The sequence below is a fragment of the Denticeps clupeoides genome, chromosome 1 (genome assembly GCF_900700375.1).
Source record: "Denticeps clupeoides chromosome 1, fDenClu1.1, whole genome shotgun sequence".
NCBI lineage: Eukaryota > Metazoa > Chordata > Actinopteri > Clupeiformes > Denticipitidae > Denticeps > Denticeps clupeoides.
In genome coordinates, this window is record NC_041707.1 from 37,107,889 (window position 1) to 37,126,148 (window position 18,260).

At 45.1% G+C, this 18,260-nt stretch overlaps 2 protein-coding genes across 3 annotated transcripts; one reads left to right on the plus strand and one right to left on the minus strand.

Moving 5' to 3' along the window:
* Positions 1 to 18: 18 nt before the first annotated feature.
* Positions 19 to 5,524, minus strand: senp3b (SUMO specific peptidase 3b). Of its 2 annotated transcripts, none has more exons than XM_028991664.1 (11): positions 5,450 to 5,524; positions 4,091 to 4,811; positions 3,314 to 3,466; positions 3,107 to 3,218; positions 2,815 to 2,962; positions 2,668 to 2,715; positions 1,234 to 1,311; positions 991 to 1,128; positions 810 to 893; positions 671 to 721; positions 19 to 561 (listed from the first exon to the last, which is right to left on the minus strand). In XM_028991664.1, the coding sequence occupies exons 2-11, from the start codon at positions 4,737 to 4,739 to the stop codon at positions 451 to 453; spliced, it is 1,572 nt and encodes a 523-aa protein (XP_028847497.1). In that variant the 5' UTR covers positions 4,740 to 4,811; positions 5,450 to 5,524; the 3' UTR covers positions 19 to 450. The 2 variants fall into 2 exon arrangements, with proteins under 2 accessions (XP_028847497.1, XP_028847503.1); XM_028991670.1 differs by having other exon boundaries at positions 5,323 to 5,514.
* A 950-nt stretch (positions 5,525 to 6,474) lies between these two features.
* Positions 6,475 to 18,179, plus strand: tnk1 (tyrosine kinase, non-receptor, 1). The gene is made up of 14 exons (XM_028991576.1): positions 6,475 to 6,747; positions 10,259 to 10,443; positions 11,015 to 11,085; positions 11,177 to 11,365; positions 11,689 to 11,841; positions 11,973 to 12,250; positions 12,702 to 12,828; positions 12,951 to 13,097; positions 14,108 to 14,202; positions 15,752 to 15,958; positions 16,138 to 16,202; positions 16,306 to 16,778; positions 16,867 to 16,962; positions 17,776 to 18,179. The coding sequence occupies exons 2-14, from the start codon at positions 10,281 to 10,283 to the stop codon at positions 17,968 to 17,970; spliced, it is 2,259 nt and encodes a 752-aa protein (XP_028847409.1). The 5' UTR covers positions 6,475 to 6,747; positions 10,259 to 10,280; the 3' UTR covers positions 17,971 to 18,179.
* The last annotated feature ends 81 nt before the right edge of the window (positions 18,180 to 18,260 follow it).

Genomic DNA, 18,260 nt, shown 5'->3' on the forward strand with positions numbered 1-18,260 from the left:
GACTTGTGCAAAGACAATAAACATCATAAGATATATTTATTAAAAAACAAAAAAAACAAAACAAAATACAAGTGTAGTTCTCTTGCTCCACTTCCACAAGTACAGCAACACATGTACAAACATGAACAAGAACCCCCCCAAAACAGAACTTGCCTTGAGGAGCACTGAGCTCCTCATCCATTAACCTTTTTCTTTTAATTCCACCTCATTTTCACAGGAGTAAATGTCTGATTGGCCAAAGAGCTTTGAGTCATTCTGAGCCTTTGCTTCCACTGAAGACCCGTTGTCTCACCATGAAAGTAGAGTTGGATGCAGTCAACCTCAAAGGAATAACATCAATATATATATATAAAAAAAGAACTAAATATATTTTATATATAAATGTGTGGATTGGAGGAATAAATGAGAGTCTCTGGCTGTTTGTACGGGATGCAACCCGCGGGACGGATGTCACAGTGAGAGTCGGCAGTGGCACAGTTCTTTATACATATGTCTCCTCAGTTTCGGCATATCCTGTTGACTGAAACTGAATGGTTGTCCCAAGGCGAGACACTTGCAGTACTAGAGGTGGGGAAGAAAAAAAAAAGTCACACTCTATATATTTTATATACAGAGTAAAATATAGAAATATAATTATAACAAACTTTAAAACAATGTACTATGAACAAACCTGGAGAACGAATGCTCCGCAGTCACTGTCGTTGTTCTGCCTGGCCACATTCTGGAATGCACAAGATGCACGTGTTATCAAGGAATTCGTTCTACACTAAATACTTACAGGGAGAAGTAAACGAAAGGAGCTAGCTCACCATTTTGAAATATCCCTTCCAGTCAGTCAGAAAATCCCTCCGCTCTTTCATGTATGCCTCTGCCAGCAGGTACTTTGCAATGTGCTGAAAAATTACCGGGGTGAAAAGTAATGCAATAATGGGGTACGAAAAAAAAACCCTTTCCTTAGCCGCTAGGTCACCACTGCCCCCCTTTACTTACTTTAGGGCAGCGTTTATTAAGGGTTCGCTGGGAGTCGAAGTAGGTGATGGTCTTGTGTTTGATGTCCACGCTAACAAGTGACCAGTGGACCTCTAGGTGAATGGGAATCAACAGCAGGTCTTTCTGGAAGATATCAACCTGGAAAAAAAAACCCCATCAAAATTCTCTATATTTTATTAGCGCACATAAACAGCGCCTAAAACGGGAAAAGCACTGAGCAAAAGAAAATGTACACATCCTCACATTTTTGGTCCACCGTTTAACTCCATCATATCCTTTTGTTCTCAACTTGTCATAGAAGAAGCTGTTGAAGAAATGAACCTGGGAAGTAGATTGAAACAGATTGAAAATGGCATTATGGCTTACCATATATCATGGAAATCCACATTGAAGAAAAGAAGAAAAAAAGAGCCCACACAAACACAACAGTGTTCTAGCCCAGAGAACATCTTACAAATAGGAAATGTGATATTTGTCAAGTGCCTGTTTATTCCATTGGTTCTGAAATTTGCTGCTACAAGAGAGGTGTGTCGAACCGAGAGAAAAGTAGTTAGAGGTAAATAGAGGCAAAGCTGGGCAATTCGGCCTAAAAATAATATTGCAATATTTTAACATATATATCTCGATACCTTGAAATTCCCTTAAATCACTGTATAAAAAACAAATTTGGCCCTATATCACATAAAGGCAAATGTAATTAACTGAAACAAGGGTCAAAATTCTGATGTTTCTGGTTTCTCCGGTTCCCTGGTTGTTCTCCTGATTCCCTGATTGAAAGTGGAAAAAAATGAAAGTGAAGTGATTGTCATTGTAAAACACTGCAGCACAGCACACGGTAACACAAAACGTGTCATCTGCTTTTAACCATCACCCTTGGTGAGCAGTGGGCAGCCATGACAGGAGCCTGGGGAGCAGTGTGTGGGGATGGTCCCTCGCTCAGTGGCACCTTGGCGGATCGGGATTTGAACCGGCAAACTTCTGATTACGGGGGCACTACTTGAACCGCTAGGCCACCACTGCCACCACAGAATATCTAAATGAATCCTTGCTGTGTCCTGTCCTCATTGTCGTTCGTCACTTTATCCTGTGTTACATTTACAGCAATCATCAGGCCCCCTTATCCAGAGCGACTTACAGTCAGTAGTTACAGGGACAGTCCCCCTCTGGAGACACACAGGGTTAAGTGTCTTGCTCAGGGACACAATGGTAGTAAGTGGGATTTGAACCTGGGTCTTCTGGTTCATAGGCAAGTGTGTTACTAGGCTACTACCAACCTGTTTTAGGCGCCTGTGTGAGGGCCCTGTTTAGTGTACTACAACTCTGCATTCATTATTTTATTTTTTTTCCCCTCCCTGGCACACATTCCAGACACAAAGTTGAAGGTTTTCCTTCAGAAGAATGTAGTCCGGCTCAATCTTCAATTAATAAAATCACGTGGGCTTTCACTAAACTGTGGGTTTGCGTCTCCTCTGTTATTCCACTTAAAAATGTGCATGTGCTTTGACGGGGCAGAGAAGCAAACATCGAAAGGGAAGTTCATGCTGCGTGTTTAACAATAACATTAGAATTTAGACTCGATGGAGTCATCTGGTAAATCACACGTGGAACATGCACCAATAAATAGAAATCAAATCGGCTCAATCGCCCAACCAAAGCTGGAAATATTTTATTTCTTACCTTTTCAGGCACAGAATCCATAACCAGATCTCCATACATGTTCATAACCTAACAAGCAAAGATTTCTAGTTAGTGTCTTCAACAGGTACTAAACACTGTATTTTATTAAAAGTTCTACACAAAGGTAAGGACAAGTTCTTGCTGTACCTGGTCATTAAGCCAGTTCTGCCCATATAGTGTGCTGAGATCATCCATGGTAAGGACGTGGCGCTTGTAGTTGACGCGGAACCCGCGTACCACAGCCGTTCCATTGGTTCTCTGGTAGGACTGCATGAGGTGGTGCACCACTGCTTTCCTACAGGGATTTATGGACACAAAGAGAATGAACCAGTCCTCAACCAGCTACCACCACTGTGCCATGATCCGATCAGCAAACGTGACCCTGTGTTGCTCCAACAAGCGTTTCTTTAGAGTGCGCAAATTGTTTTCTTAACCTTACTGGTGATGCTGGGAAAAGTCCTCCTTGAAGATGTCCATGAGTTTCTCAACTACATCGTCCAAATGGACTGGAATCAGACTCCCGTAACGCTGTAGAAATTCATCCAGGAACCCTACGTGCACAAAGAAGGCGACCATCAACACCCTTTCCTGCTCTGCAATGGACATGCTGGACCTCTGCGTGGAGCACCACCATCAGCAGAATTACCATGAACGCAGGTCACATGCTCCTCTGTGAGGGATGTCTCCATGGGTTTGGACCGCATGGAGCCAAAGTCACGCCCTCCCGTCTCTACGCTGCCAACTGCAGAGCTGCAGTCTGAGCTGCCGTGGCAACCATTGAGTCCATATGTCTGTAATTCTGGAAAAGAGGGGGAAAAAATAAAATAAAACCCCAAACAAATAAATAATGAAATATTATATAATAATAATATAACATACACACACACACATATATATCACTATTGAAAAGTTTTAGTGAAACTATTCAATCTTTGCAACCATAACTGAAATCCAAAAGTTCAAAACACGAATAATGATTCAAATATTAAGTTGCCAATAATGTTCACGTTGATATCCAGAGATGTGCTACAAGAACTGGGAGTATAAAACATACGAATATTTTTGTGACAGTCAGGGTCCCACTTTAAAGTCAGACTTAAAAAAAAAAGCATAACCTCCTGTATATAGAAACGTCCAATATAACGTTTGGGTGCAGGGTAGGAAAGGGCTTTTAAATTGGTTATAGAATTCAAAACTGAAATTTACACTTGCCTGCCACGTTTGGCAAGTTAGCGAGTGTAAGAACATGTACTTCGACACAGACTTCGTGTTTAGAGCGGGAGAGGTTTTGGCTACTGCACTTTACACTATTAACAAAACTTGGCACCACGAATGATCAAATTCCCTTCTGGAAACTCCCTTAACTCCCAGTAAGGACATGGTGTATAACTTCGTGACGAGAGCGATATTAACTGTGTGTTACCAGTCTCGGGTTTGTGTCGTGTTTTGGTGCTGGCGAGCTCTCGCCGGCGAAGGCTTCTGTAGAGGCTGTACTGGCGCCACCTCCTCGCCCTGCTGTGTCCCAGTGTCCCCGCAAACTGCGCACACCGGCGCCAGGCCTTCCAGTGCTGTGCCAGGGAGTAGCCCAGACTGGAATGGGCGCGGAGCTTCTTCCAGCGCCTTAACCGCCGCTGCCGGAGACCGTGGAGCCGGGCCCAGACGGGCCTGTGGTGAGAGGCCGCGGCTTGGGCTCCGCTCTGCTCCACTGGGGGCGGCGGAGACGGCTGGCGGCGCAGTAGTCCGGGGGACACTGGCAGCTGCCACTCACTCCTCTCCTCCGCCCCATTCCACGATCCAGTCTCAAAATCCTCCTCCTGTTCCTCAAAATCATCCTGCTCTTCGCCGTCTTCCTCGTCGTCATCCTCAACTTCCTCCATAGCCTCCTGGTCCAGGTACTCAGCCCCCCACCCCTTCTCCTTGCCGCCCAGTTTGAGGCGCATGGCGCTGGGCATGTGGTGGGGCGCGGAGGGGTCTATAAGGCGGCCGCCGGACATTCCTGCAGGCCCACCGCCCTCCAGGGGCAGCTCGCCCTGCCAGCAGTTCTGTGCCAGGCTTCCGCCGCCGTCTCGCATCGTCCACGGGCACCCTGCAACCTGCGCCAGCTCGCCACCTTCAACAGCACGGGGCGCAGCAGGAAAAAGGACCTGGAAGAGATGAGGCGAATAAAAACATTTTTAAACTGTCCAAATTACCCCCGAGTACGGTAACCCTTTACCTAACCCCAAAAGGGGCTTTTATTCTCACATGCAGTTTAATGCGAGCTCAGATGTAACATTACACGCCGTGCATTGTCACATGCAATCTCAGATGGCCCACATTATGATGTGCACAAAGAACATTAGCATTTAGCATTGTGCTGGTAGGATTAGCTTGCACCTTCATTATTCGTCTACTCCGAATTTTAGAAGATTCCTCGACAATAAAGCTTTTTTTTTTTTTTTTTTTTTTTTTACTGGAAAGCAAAGGTGTCAGGTACACAGGCTACACCCTCGTGCAGAAGCACGTCGGCTAGCCGACCGGGGCGCTTCGTGCCGGGGCGCTAGCCGCCCGAGGGCGCAGCACCGCTCGCCGTCCTCACGCACGGCTCGAGTGTTGCTCGTCGAGGCGGAGCACGCCGCTGTCCGGCCTGCGGCTCCGCAAAACACGCACACTCACCCGGGGACGCGCAGTACGGTACGCGCGCGTGCTCTCCAACAATTATAGATCTATATACCTATAAATATATATATACCTATATAAAATATACACGTAAAATAATAATAAATGCACGGGCGGTGCAGACCCAGGGGCGGAGTGGGGCGGCGAAAGGAAAGCACAGGTGCTGCTAATTCGCCATCATTCAATGAACACCGGCGCGTCTTTAAAACGAAGGCGCGCGGCTTCCGCTGCGGCGCTATGACGTCATCGGCGGCGCCCGGACGGACGCAGGCTGATTTCTGCTGCCGCTCGCGTGCTTGTAGTTTTTACATAAACGAAGGCATTTCTTTCCTTCTTTTCAATTTGGTAATTAATCTGTTGCTTACTGGGGAAAAATGCAAAAATGCCGACAAATGCATATTCAACGAATATTTAAACAAGTATTTAAATTTAATTTGTGCAACAGATACATGTCACATTAATTTGTGTCTAATTGGTTACTGCCACTGAGGTGCCACTATGCAGGGCACCGTCCCATTGCTCACTAAGGTGATGGTTAAAAGTAGAGGACTCATTTTGTTGTGCTGTAGTGTTTCACAATGACAATCACTTCACTTAAGAAATTAATAAATGGCTTTTCAGACCAGAAATGCTTGTGGATTTATAAATTGTCATGAATAAACCGAGAGAACGGCTGAGATAGCAGACAAACCAGACATCTGGCACTTTATGGAAAACACAGAGTAAAAGTACATTTTTTAAGAAGAAAGGTGAAAGTGTTTTATTGCTTTTCAATAAGCCTTTCTTCCAAATTCTAAACGTATTCCTGGATGGCACGGCAGAATGAACATGCCCACTAATAAGGCTTGAAAGAAGCAGAACGTAAAAATCCAGTAAGACCGGCTGGGCGGGTGGAGTCATGGGGAAGGTGGGTGTTTTCTAAACAAAGGTGAGTTTCAGGTTCATTCAAATTCACATCAAAACACAAACTAGACACGTTCAACCTACAAAATATATGTGAAAGGCAAAAAAAAACACGCACATGGATTTTATTTGCATAGAATATTTAATCGGTTTTATTAACATCACGTCTAATTCCTAATAAAGCACCTCCAGTTGTTTATGCGCGGGGGGCGTGGCCATCTGAAGGAAGGGGCGGGGCCCCGCAGGTAGCGCTCGGCTGGGAGCAGCAGGGACTCTGGGGACAGAAGGGCACCCGTTTGGTGGCACTTCCGCGCCACGGAGACGCCGACGACGGGGATGCAGAAGGACGACGGGCGGCCAGTTTAGCGCTTATTTATTCCACAGTCCCGGGAGTTTTCACGGCGCCCGCTTATGGGAACGCGGAAGCTTGGGGAAGCTTGGAAACTTCGAGATTTGTGGGAAATACAGTGAGGAGCGGCGGGAGCTTGCGCCATTGTTTTTTTTTCTCTTTTACTATTTGTAAGTATGTTTTTTTTATATAAAATCGACGCTTTTACTTGGTCAATTTAGTTGAATACGTTGAAGACAAAAAACACCAACGTGAGAATGAAAAAGGACAATGTTGTAAAAATGAGAGATTTCTGTTCAGGCTTCAGCGGCCCTCGTTCCTGACACCGTTACCGTCCAGGACACGTACTTCCATTCATTCAGCACCTTTCAGAAAGAAAAGTCGACTTCTCTTCTCACTTGTTGGCCAAGTAACGACAGCAATGATGTTTCAACGACAGTAATGATGGTTTAATAACGTCTGGTTTAGAGGGTCAAAGTCACCATTACAGTTCAGTTCATTGCATTTGCACCTGTTATAGTTTCACATTGTCCTTCTTCACATATTTCTTGCAATAAAGCAGTAAGTAGATTTTTATTTAAAAGAGATTTAAAAAAAAAAAAAACAGTACAGTGTCACAGTCTGCGCAGAAACATCATCCGTTAACATAAATCATATTTAATCTCTCGTTAACCTCTGTAACCCTTATAATGGCATTTTAACAACGACAAATTTCTTAAATTTGTGCTTTTTGCGACGTGCTGCTGGAAATATGACATGCATGTTATGTTTGCCCGTGAGTCTTCAGCGTTGGGATGTCGTCATAGTGACAACCACACCTTTGGTCTGGACCTCTTTTCACCGCATCGGTGAAATTTTAGGGGCCTTGTGCAGATTGATTGACGAAAACGATGGTTGACGAAAACGATGGCTAAAAAAAGCGTAACGTGCGGGTAGTGAGCCGACGTGGGAACGTCACCGCTGGCCGCGGTGCCTGTCACTGAGGTACAAGTGCCCTGCCGAAGCCACGCCCTCTGCCGGGCGTAAGTGCTTAAGGAAGCGATACCAACATTTCTGGTTGTGTGGGGGGGGATTCTCGTGTCCCATTGTCACGCACTGGTTCGCTGTTTAGCATTAGAAGTGTTCAGGGATCGCGTATCCTTTATATTTCTGCCGTCTCCCGTTACCCGGCAAGGCCCCCCCCGGCTAAACTGGTGGAGACGCCGCAGCTGCTACGCCTCGGGGTGATCATGGACATTTTTCATTCAGACCTGTTGTTACGTCTCTGTAGGCCCGATCTGCCTTCGCGAAAGAAGGTTTTGTTTTTCGTGGTGAAGCAGCTTTTTCACTCTGTCTGTCTGGTGAAAGTTGACGACATGGAACCCGTGGTCCATGCCAGCAGCTCCCTGTGAAGGGCCGGCGGGTTCGGCCCGTGACGGAAACAGGCGATAACCGAGCTATTGTGTGCAGACTGACAGCAGGTGAGTCAGGTTTCCGGCGTGTCCTACCAGCACTGGGCGTGGGTTGTGGGTGCAGTCGAAGGTTGGACACTCACGCTTGTCTGCACTAGACGCCTGTTATCTCAGCGTTAACGTGGAAACGTGAGAGAATCGTCTGAGGGTCGAGCGAGGAATGTGTGGGAGGGCAACGTCGCCACACGGGTCGTTACACATTAGCGTCCACAAACTCAATAGCTGACAGGTTTATGAGATAACATTCTAATAAAATCTTTAAACTGTTTTACTAGCACGGCCTGCGTGTACAAGCATGTAGAACAAACCTTTTATTATCATATGGGCTCTTTACGCTAAAATCAGAAACGAGTATTGGGAATAACATTGGAGATCTACAGTACAGTACTTCTCATTCAACGTGTTTTCTTTATTTTCATGACCATTTACGTTGGTAGATTCTCACCTGAAATGGTTCTCCAACAGTCTTGAAGGAGTTCCCAGAGGTGTTTAGCACTTGTTGGTCCAGCTCACCCCAAACCATCTGGATTGGGTTCAGGTCCGGTGACTGTGGAGGTCAGGTCTCCACTTTTTGTTAAGTACATAACTCCACATGTGTTCATTCATAGTTTTGATGCCTTCAGTAATGCATACCAATCACATTAATAGACATTTTATAAATAATTCTATCACTGTTAAGGTATTTTGTCCAGTTCTGATTACTGTTACATTTTGTGCATGGGTGGTTGTTTTGACTTCTATTCTGTGATGCTTGCCGTTCCCATGTACATTTGTGAGGATGATGATGCATTTCCTTGATGGTCATTACGCAACGATACTGCCGGAGGGATCCTGTTATACGGGTAAAACTGTCTAGGTCCCGTCAGCTAAACATGCACATTTTTTGCAGTATAGACACTAAACTGGGCTCCCAGACTTGTTCAGTCTTTCCTCTCCTTTTCCTTGTTTTGGTTATGTTAGAGCTTCTCGTAATTTGTCCAGATAATCAGCTTTTTGGGTTGTAAATTAATGGGTGTGCAAATGAACAATTTTTCAAAATTGTTGAATAATATTTGTGTTTGAGAGAATTCCTGCTTAAATCTCTCAAATTTGCTCAAATGTTTGTATCATGAAACAGTAATAATCATGTTGCTATTTCATTCAGCCAGGACATGCTGTATTTTGTGTGAAACTGGTTAGTCCCTTACAGGGCTTGTGACTGTGAGTGACATTTCAAGGCGTCCTGACATGACATTTTTTTTTTAATACTGTATTCAGTCTGAGTGCAGAATTACAGCCACAGTGAGATTTCCCCAGGACGCACCATTTCGGTGTCTGTAGCTTTAAATGCTAATGAGGAGGAGAGCGGCCATTAGAAGTTGAGCCGGCATTCGCAGGAATTGCGTCATCAACACCACTCACCAACCACAATGTTTGGCGAAGACAGGAAGTCATGTTGGTGTTTTTCCAGCGGAAAATAAAAATACGCCACTGGTTCTTCAGAGTCTCGCGTGACGGAGCTAAAAAAATGCATTTGTGCTCATTTTTACATCCAAAATGCCGGGCAACTGCAATGCTTCTCATGTCTGGAAGCCATGACGGTCGGTGGAGATCATGCTTTAGGGGAGGGCCGGGAAATTCTCTGTGTGGAAAAAGCGGGAGGTAACGTTTCCCCTTATGTCAAATTCCAGATCCTGACCGTCTGAGCTGCCGCTCTCTGAACACTGATACATATAGGCATTTACAGTATTTGTGACAACAAAAAAGTTAAACAGGTTGCATTTTAATTTAACAAGAAATCTTCAGATTTCTGACTATAGTACATAAACAATGGATAAAAATAGAAAAAAATATGTAATTTCGAAAGCCACAGGGAGCCGCAGTGTAAGGACAAAAGGGCTGACCCCTGGGCATGGGTAACTTGTATTAATGTTAAATAATCTCTCAAGTGAAATTTTCATTATAGTGGACCTTTAATTATTCACTAAACCCTCATATGTGAATGTAAGGTGAAAACTTACTAAATGTGGATGACAGTTAATAACAGATATTGTTCATAAAGCATACATTTATATTAATGTAGTTCATTAATATTCATGAAACTACTTTATATCCAGTCCTGCAGATTACTGTGATTACATATACAAGCTTTTTCCATGTAATAGTGGGTAAAATTTTTTTATTTATTTTTCCTGTACACAGGACAGGCAGAATTGCAAATGCTTAGGCTTTTATGAACTTCTGACCTCAGGGCTGTGGGGCCAGACCAGGTCATGCTGATGGACCAGGACACTCAGTGGCTGTATCAGCTCCTGGCCGAGGTCCAGCTGGAGCGCTTCTACGTACGCGTTCGGGACGGGCTGAACGTGACCCGCATCGAACACTTGGCCTATGTGAAGGAGTCTGACCTGGAGCAGATCGGCATCAGCAAACCTGGTCAGTTGTTTTTATTGACATAAGTGAAGGCTGTGTATACATTTACAGCATTTATCAGACACCCTTATCCAGAGCGACTTACAATCAGTAGTTGCAGGGACAGTCCCCCCTGGAGCAACTTAGGGTTAAGTGTCTTGCTCAGGGACACAATGGTAGCAAGTGGGGTTTGAACCTGGCTCAACTGCATATACTAGTCAACAGGGGTGTGTATTGACAAGGATCTCACAATACGATGCATATCACGATTCAGGGGTCACGATATGATTATATCATGGATATATTTAGAAATTGTATATATTGCCATATTCTACATTTCACTGAAAATGTGTAAACAGAGCTGATTTACAAGATGCTGCGTACGATCTGTGTGGACCAAATTACATTAATAATGCTGCCAAAACAACATAACTCAGAACTGAATAAATTTGTACACAAAAATATTTGATGTCCCTGTATCAATACAATATCAACCTGTAAAATATTGCAGTGAATTGCTGTATCAATATCTTCTAGCACCCCTACTAGTCAAAGATCAGGATATTTTGAATAATTTTTTTTTGTCTGTTTTAAGGGCAGCGAAGACTTTGGGAAGCAGTCAAGCGCTACAAAACCAACTCTCGATCACGGACATGGATGGCCAAGGTTTCCTCTTATCCTGTCTCCACGAATCATTCGTCTGCTGACGAGGGTCAATCATGTCCACTCGTCTTTTGTTTTGTTTTTTTAAATATAGGTCTTCAGTGGGCGCGGCCCGGAAAGCGGTGACCAGTGGAGTGCCAGTGGTCCAGGGCAGGCACAGGAGCCAGTTCGGGCATTGACCTGCCTCATACAGGACAGCGAGCTCGTTCTGGGGGAGAAACTTGGCTCAGGGTCTTTCGGGGTCGTTAGGAGGGGTGAATGGCACACCCCAACAGGACGCGTGGTAAAGAAACATTATGTTGCTAAAAGTGGTTTGTGTTTGTCATTGTGAAACACTGCAGCCCAGCACATGGTGACACAACAAAAAATATAGTGTCCCCCGCATTTAACCCATCAACCTTAGTGAGTAGTAAAAGAAGGAGCAGTGTGTGGGGACGGTACCTTGCTCAGCGGAACCTCATTGACACATTGGTGCTTGAGGATTTGAACCCGCAACCCTTTGGTTACGATTCCACTTCCTTACCCACTAGGTCACCATTGCCCTGTACATACGTACTCACGTTTATGATTTAATGACCGCTCTCTCTCTCACTTTGTCCTCCGTAGCTCCCGGTAGCAGTTAAATCCCTGAGAAGCAGCCTGTCCAATCAAGTGGACACCCTGACGGACTTCCTACAGGAAGTGACAGTCATGCAGTCGCTGGACCACCCCAACATCATCCGTCTCTATGGTGTGGTGCTCACACAACCTCTTAAAATGGTATCCAATCCTGAAATCTACTCAATGTAGGATTAGACCGCATTCGTACATTCACCCAGCAGATAAACATTGTTGATTTTATTAATGAATTTGTTAGAAACATTACATTATATTATACTACAATTCCCTAGGTGACCGAGTTGGCGCAGCTGGGCTCTCTGTACGACATGCTGCGCTCGCGTCAGTACGAATACCCCCTCGGCCGCCTCTGGCTGTTCAGCACCCAGATCGCGGCAGGGATGGCCTACCTGGAGAGCAGGCGCTTCATCCATCGGGACCTGGCTGCGCGGAACGTCCTCCTGGCATCCAGAGAGCTGGTGAAGATCGGAGATTTTGGACTGATGCGGGGTCTGGGGCAAGACCGGGATCATTACGTCATGACCGCACACAGACGAATCCCCTTTGCCTGGTAAAATTAAACTTATTTATTTTTTTAAAAATATTCTGTACGATCAGTAGGTTTCCATGGACAGTTAATTCCCATTATGCAAGCACTGGGGAGAGGGGCCTTAATATTGCGCTTTTAGCAGGTGATCAAAAAACGTAGACTGACAGTTTAGCTGCCAGCGAATTGGCACCATGGCGAGCGGATAACTGGACCGCTTTTTCAAACGTGCTTCACGTACGCTTGGCTTTACGCGTTGACGCCTGAACAGCGCCTCTGCTATGCTTCTTCTCTCACTTCTGCGAACCTATACGTGCAAACACATGATCTGGGTGTGTTAGTTAGTGTTCAATTTGCTACGGTTTTGGATGGACAAGGATGTTAACGTGCACCGTAAAAGTATGGTTTTAGTCAGACTAAGACAATATATGGTTTTGGCTGTAACCTCATGTTCATATGTGAATGTGTGACGCAGGTGCGCCCCCGAGAGCCTGCGCGTCGGCTCTTTCTCCCACGCCTCGGACGTGTGGATGTTTGGGATCACGCTCTGGGAGATGTTTACCTACTGTGAAGAGCCTTGGCTGGGGATGTCTGGTCGACAGGTGTGTGTGTGTGTGTGTGTTTTGGGTTTCGCTACCTCGCTCACGCACTCGCAGTATCTGTTTGCTCACGCCTGTGTGGCCCCACGGCGTTAATAGACGCGCTGACGCGACCCCGTTTTCAGATTCTGTTCCGTGTGGAGAGGGAGGGCGACAGGCTGGAGCGGCCGCCCGACTGCCCCCAGGAGCTCTACGCGCTGATGCGCAAGTGCTGGGCGTGCAACCCCGCCGAGCGGCCCACCTTCGCCCAGCTCACCACGCTGGTGGCAGAGGTCAGTGAGTTGCAGTGCTGATGAACTTTTTGGAACGTTAAGATTTAATAAATGCGTTCAGCTTTTTGGTGTAATTTATGCTATGGTGTCCTTTTCCAGTCCTGTTTTTTTTTTTTTACACTAAAGAAGTTTCAAATAACAAAAAAGGGCGTCACAGCGATAAACAAGTACACTTGTGTCTGGCAGCTCCATATTACGCTAGACCATAGGACACCTCGGTCAGATGCGAGATTAGAAACAGAGCGCAGTGAAGGCCATGATTGTGTGTGTATCTGCCTATCAATCGTTCTCGGGTTTTTATGCAGATGTTTGATGCACACCCCTAAACCCCGTTCTTGCAGGGCAGCACAGTAATTTCTGCATCATTTATATTGGAGGTTAAAAAAATATATACAGTACAGGCCAAAGGTTTGGACACTCCTTCTTATTATTTTCATGACCATTTACGTTGGTAGATTCTCACTGAAGGCGTCAAAACTATGAATGAACACATGTGGAGTTATGTACTTAACAAAAAGTGGAGACCTGGCCTCCACAGTCACCGGACCTGAACCCAGTCCTTCAAGACTGTAGGTGACGACCTCTTGAAGCTCATCGAGAGTGCAAAGCAGTAATCAGAGCAAAGAAACTAGAATATAAAACATGTTTTCAGTTATTTCACCTTTTTTTGGTAAGTACATAACTCCACATGTGTTCATTCATAGTTTTGGTGCCTTCAGTGAGAATCTACCAACGTAAATGGTCATGGAAATAAAGAAAACAGATTGAATGAGAAGGTGTGTCCAAACTTTTGGCCTGCACTGTACCTTTGCAGTAAAACCTGAGATTTTAAACCACAAAAGAGGGGGTTTGTGTTAATTGTTGTGAAGGGGGGTGCTGAGGAATGATTTAAGATTTTCACAGATGACCCTCATGCAAATTCCAGCATCAAGATGTGGAATGCGGATTGGCCAAAAAGAACTCGATTGTACGCTTTTTTTAACACGATACATTTATTTTTCTGTTCTCAGGCCCAGCCTATGGAGGTGCGAGCTGTGAGAGACATTGGTGACCCCAGGAAGCTCAGTCTGCAAGCCAATGATTTGGTGACAGTCATCGACCATGGGTGAGGGACGAGGAGGGGACCCATAAAGGAGGTTCATTGTTAACCTATAACCAGACTGTTTTTAAAGAACTGCTTCACCAGTCCGCATTCCAGCCAAACTATGACTCCGGGTCTAATCCGCACATTCTTACACTCCCGTACCCTGGCGCTTGGAGAGGGGAAGGTAGTGAATGGGTTTTCAACAGGAGGGGGGTCTGGGGACACCAAAAAATAAGAGGCAGAAAGAATCCACAGCCGCCACTTTCACTCGGTCCATTCCGTCCTAACCCTGACTTAAATAGCATCCTTTTAATGAGATGTGTAGTAAGAGTTAAGCTAATGTGTAATAAGAGTTATGCAAATGATACACCAGAAAACTACCAAAGTGAAACCAAGGGCAGAGCAACAGGGCAAACTGTGTTCATTCGTCTTGATTTAAATCTTTACAACTGCAATGATATTTTATTTTGCTCTGTATGTGCCAACTCAATGCAATGCTAGCAATGTTGCTAGCCAGCAAAAAGTAGACTTTGGTTTCTCGAACAATTGAGAGCTTTTCACTGCCTTAAACCTGACGTCTGCTACTACACATTTACATTGTGTGGAATAAACTTTTTAAACATCCAGCACAGTCTGTTAGTCACAAATGTTGTGTGTTTGCAGTGGCATAATGCTTTTTCTTGTGCTTCTTTATAGTCAAACACCAACAGTTAGCTGATGATCACAGGGGGACGTTTCACGTACAGAAAATAAATAGTTTAGGTTCAAGCTGGCATATGAAGCTAAAAAAACTACACTTTACCAGTAGTGAAATAATGTTTAAAAATAATAGTAATAAAAAAAAAATCTTTTCATTAAATTATGACAACTGAATGTAGAAGTACTTAAAAGAATGACTACAAATTACAGATATTCTCTGTATACATGCATATATTTTTTACTTATCTAATACAGACACACACACTCACATGTATACACATTTAGAAAGAAAGAAAGTGAAGTGATTGTCATTGTGAAACACTGCTGCGCAGCACCAGGTGCCACAACGAAATGAGTCCTCTGTATTTAACCATCACCCTTGGTGAGCAGTGTGTGGGGACGGTGCTTTGCTCGGTGGCACCTCAGTGGCACCTTGACGACTGGGGATTCAAACCGGCAACCTTCTGATTACGGGGCCGCTTGCTTAACCGCTAGGCCACCACTGCCTTTCTAATCTGTTTTTTCTAATATTTATTTCTGCTGTGACAATGCACATTAGGGGTGTGTGTTGGCAAGGATCTCACAATATGATACGATTATATCAGGATAAATTGTGATACTGTACATATTTCGATATTCTACAGTTCAGCAAAAATGTTAAAACAGTGCTGATACACAAGATGCTGTGAACAGTCTGTCATGATTTCACTCTGCTTGAAATGCCTGTTAAATTGTGTTGTTGAATTGAATATAAATTGAATGCTTGTGTTCATTTTATTGTACACGTACCCAACTTTGTCGTCTTTTTTAAAAGCTGCCAGTGATGATATGCTTACATTCTTTCATTCTTCCTATGAATATTATCCTGCAGGCTTGAGCTGTGTGAGTGGAGAGGGCAGAACCAGCGGACCCTGAGCGTGGGTTGGTTCCCCGCAGCCCTCGCTGCTCCTTCCGTGTCGGCCCCAAGCATGTTCAGCCCAGTGCAGATCTCCTCGCCGCTGAAGGGCAGCCTGCAGCATAAGAGCCATGGTGACACCAACCCCACCCGAACCTGGGGGACGCCGGAGCGGCTTGACGAGTCAGTAGCAATGCGTTAACAAAAGGGATTTAGTGCGTTTACCTGTAATATAACTCTCATAGCTTCCTTTTCACTGAAACTACTCCAGTGAAAGGCACAAAGATTAAAAATACAGAATATATATAACAAGTTTAATTGATAATTTATGTTTACAAAAGCAATTTTTCCTCTATTTTCAGGCCAACAACTTGGAAAGTTCCACTGGCCAGAGAAAAAGAGGGGTCAAACCTACAGAAAATGTCAGGCAAGGAATCTTTATTTTATTTTGTACACTACACCCAAAGGCATCTTCACACATCCACATTATCCAGCGCAGAAGATTAACTAATATTTTCCTTGGCCTGTAGGAATGTCTCGGAGTTTAGAGTCGGTCCTGGGTGTTCAGAAAAACCCGGCTCGAGGGGGTGGAACAGTGATGAAAGCAGATTTCCGCCGACCCCTGCCCAACATCCCTGCTGCAACCAACACAAGTCAGGACCCCCGACGTTTCAGTGATGCCAGTGTGGTGCCCCCACCACGCCCCCCACTCCCCAACTTCAAACGGCTAAACCTCAAACCTCAAATCCCCCGTGACCGGAGGCCCGTCGTAAACCAAGGCCCCGGACCGTGGCCTCCGCCGAACCCCGCCCCCTTCTACCCCCAGCAGCACCAGCCTCAGCACGTCCCAGCTCCCAGCAACCTGGTCAAGATGGCCCACCTGGCCCGGTCCACCCCACAGATAGATGACAGTGTGGAGAAGGAGAAGGAAAGGGAAAGGGAGAAGTTTCGGGAGAGATACCCACCACAAGTGCAGCCGGACAAGGAGGCGTTGATTAAACATGTAACTATACTCTTCCATTCTCTACCCGCTCTCAGACTTTATCTGTTCTTGACACCCAGCACTTTCATTGTCAACTGTGATTGGTCAGATACAAGAGGCGGTGCATGGAGTGACCAGCGAAGAGGTACGGGCTGCGCTGCAGAAGAACGACTGGAGCGCTGTCAAAGCAGAGCAGCAGCTGAAGGTAAAGCACGTTTCCTTTCAGTTCCACTGTACCATACCTATTAACAATTTGTCCGTTTAACTCCCTTCACAATCATTGGCATCAAAGGAAGTAATTGTGCATGCACTACAAGGGATGAAAATGACCCGTGTGCTGTTGGCCATAATGTTGTATGGTGTATGGGTTACAAAGGCTCCATAGACGAAATTTGGAGTCATTTTTACTTTGGTGTGGTCTATTTAGTTCATTAAAGAGCAGTGCTGCATCCCTAAAGGGGACCTTCTCACATATGACACTCGCCTATGAACCAGAAGACCCGGGTTCGAATCCCACTTACTACCATTGTGTCCCTGAGCAAGACACTTAACCCTAAATTGCTCCAGGGAGACTGTCCCTGTAACTACTGATTGTAAGTCGCTCTGGATAAGGGCGTCTGATAAATGCTGTAAATGTAAATGTAAATGAGACTGCACAGCCACACTGATATGGTGGATAACGTGACAGATTTTTCTGACGAGACCACAGTAAATGTGACCTATAACCCATACATTGTAATTGGGAAAAAATGTCTTTTTGTCAGTATCCAGTTTTTGCCACCGTCGCTGTTGTCCCCTATTTTCTGTACTTTTTTTATTATCGCCTTCAATGTGTGCCATGGTATAGCCAATGTTTTTGTACCTTCCTGACAGACTCCTCTCACCAATGTGATCCCTTTGATGCTTTGTACTGCTTTAAGTGTACATCTTTATTTCACAAAACAATTTATCGACGGATTGAGCGTAGCCTAAGATCTTTCCTACTGCCAACTCTGAAAATGCGCCCTTGAACTTGCAGGTGGAGCAACTGTACTTCATGAGCCTGTGTTCGAGGGAGGAGTGTTACAGGATCCTCTCCAAGTACCAGTGGGACCTGCAGTACGCCAGCCGCTACCTCATCAGGATGGTGAAAGAGGAGAGAGACAGAGGGGGCAGGGACCGGGAGGCGGACTCGGCTCCCAGCATAGAAAGACGGGCGGGAGAACGAGTGTGAACCGGTGCCAACAAATCTGCGCTACCGAGCCACTGTACAGAATAAGTAGCTATTAGACCTTTTTAAATGTAAGTTTACAGTGTTATATTTTTTACATAACTGAGATATTGATGTCATGAATGAATTTTTTAAGTCGTTGTGTATATATTTTAATAGGTCTGTGCCATGTGCCTTTTCTGTGAAATAAAACTGGAAAATGCTTCAAGATCTTCATGCTTGTTGTTCGTGATTCCTCCACAGGGGGGAGGAGACAAACCTCTTTCTAAACCCCTCCCCCCTCTTCCACTGCT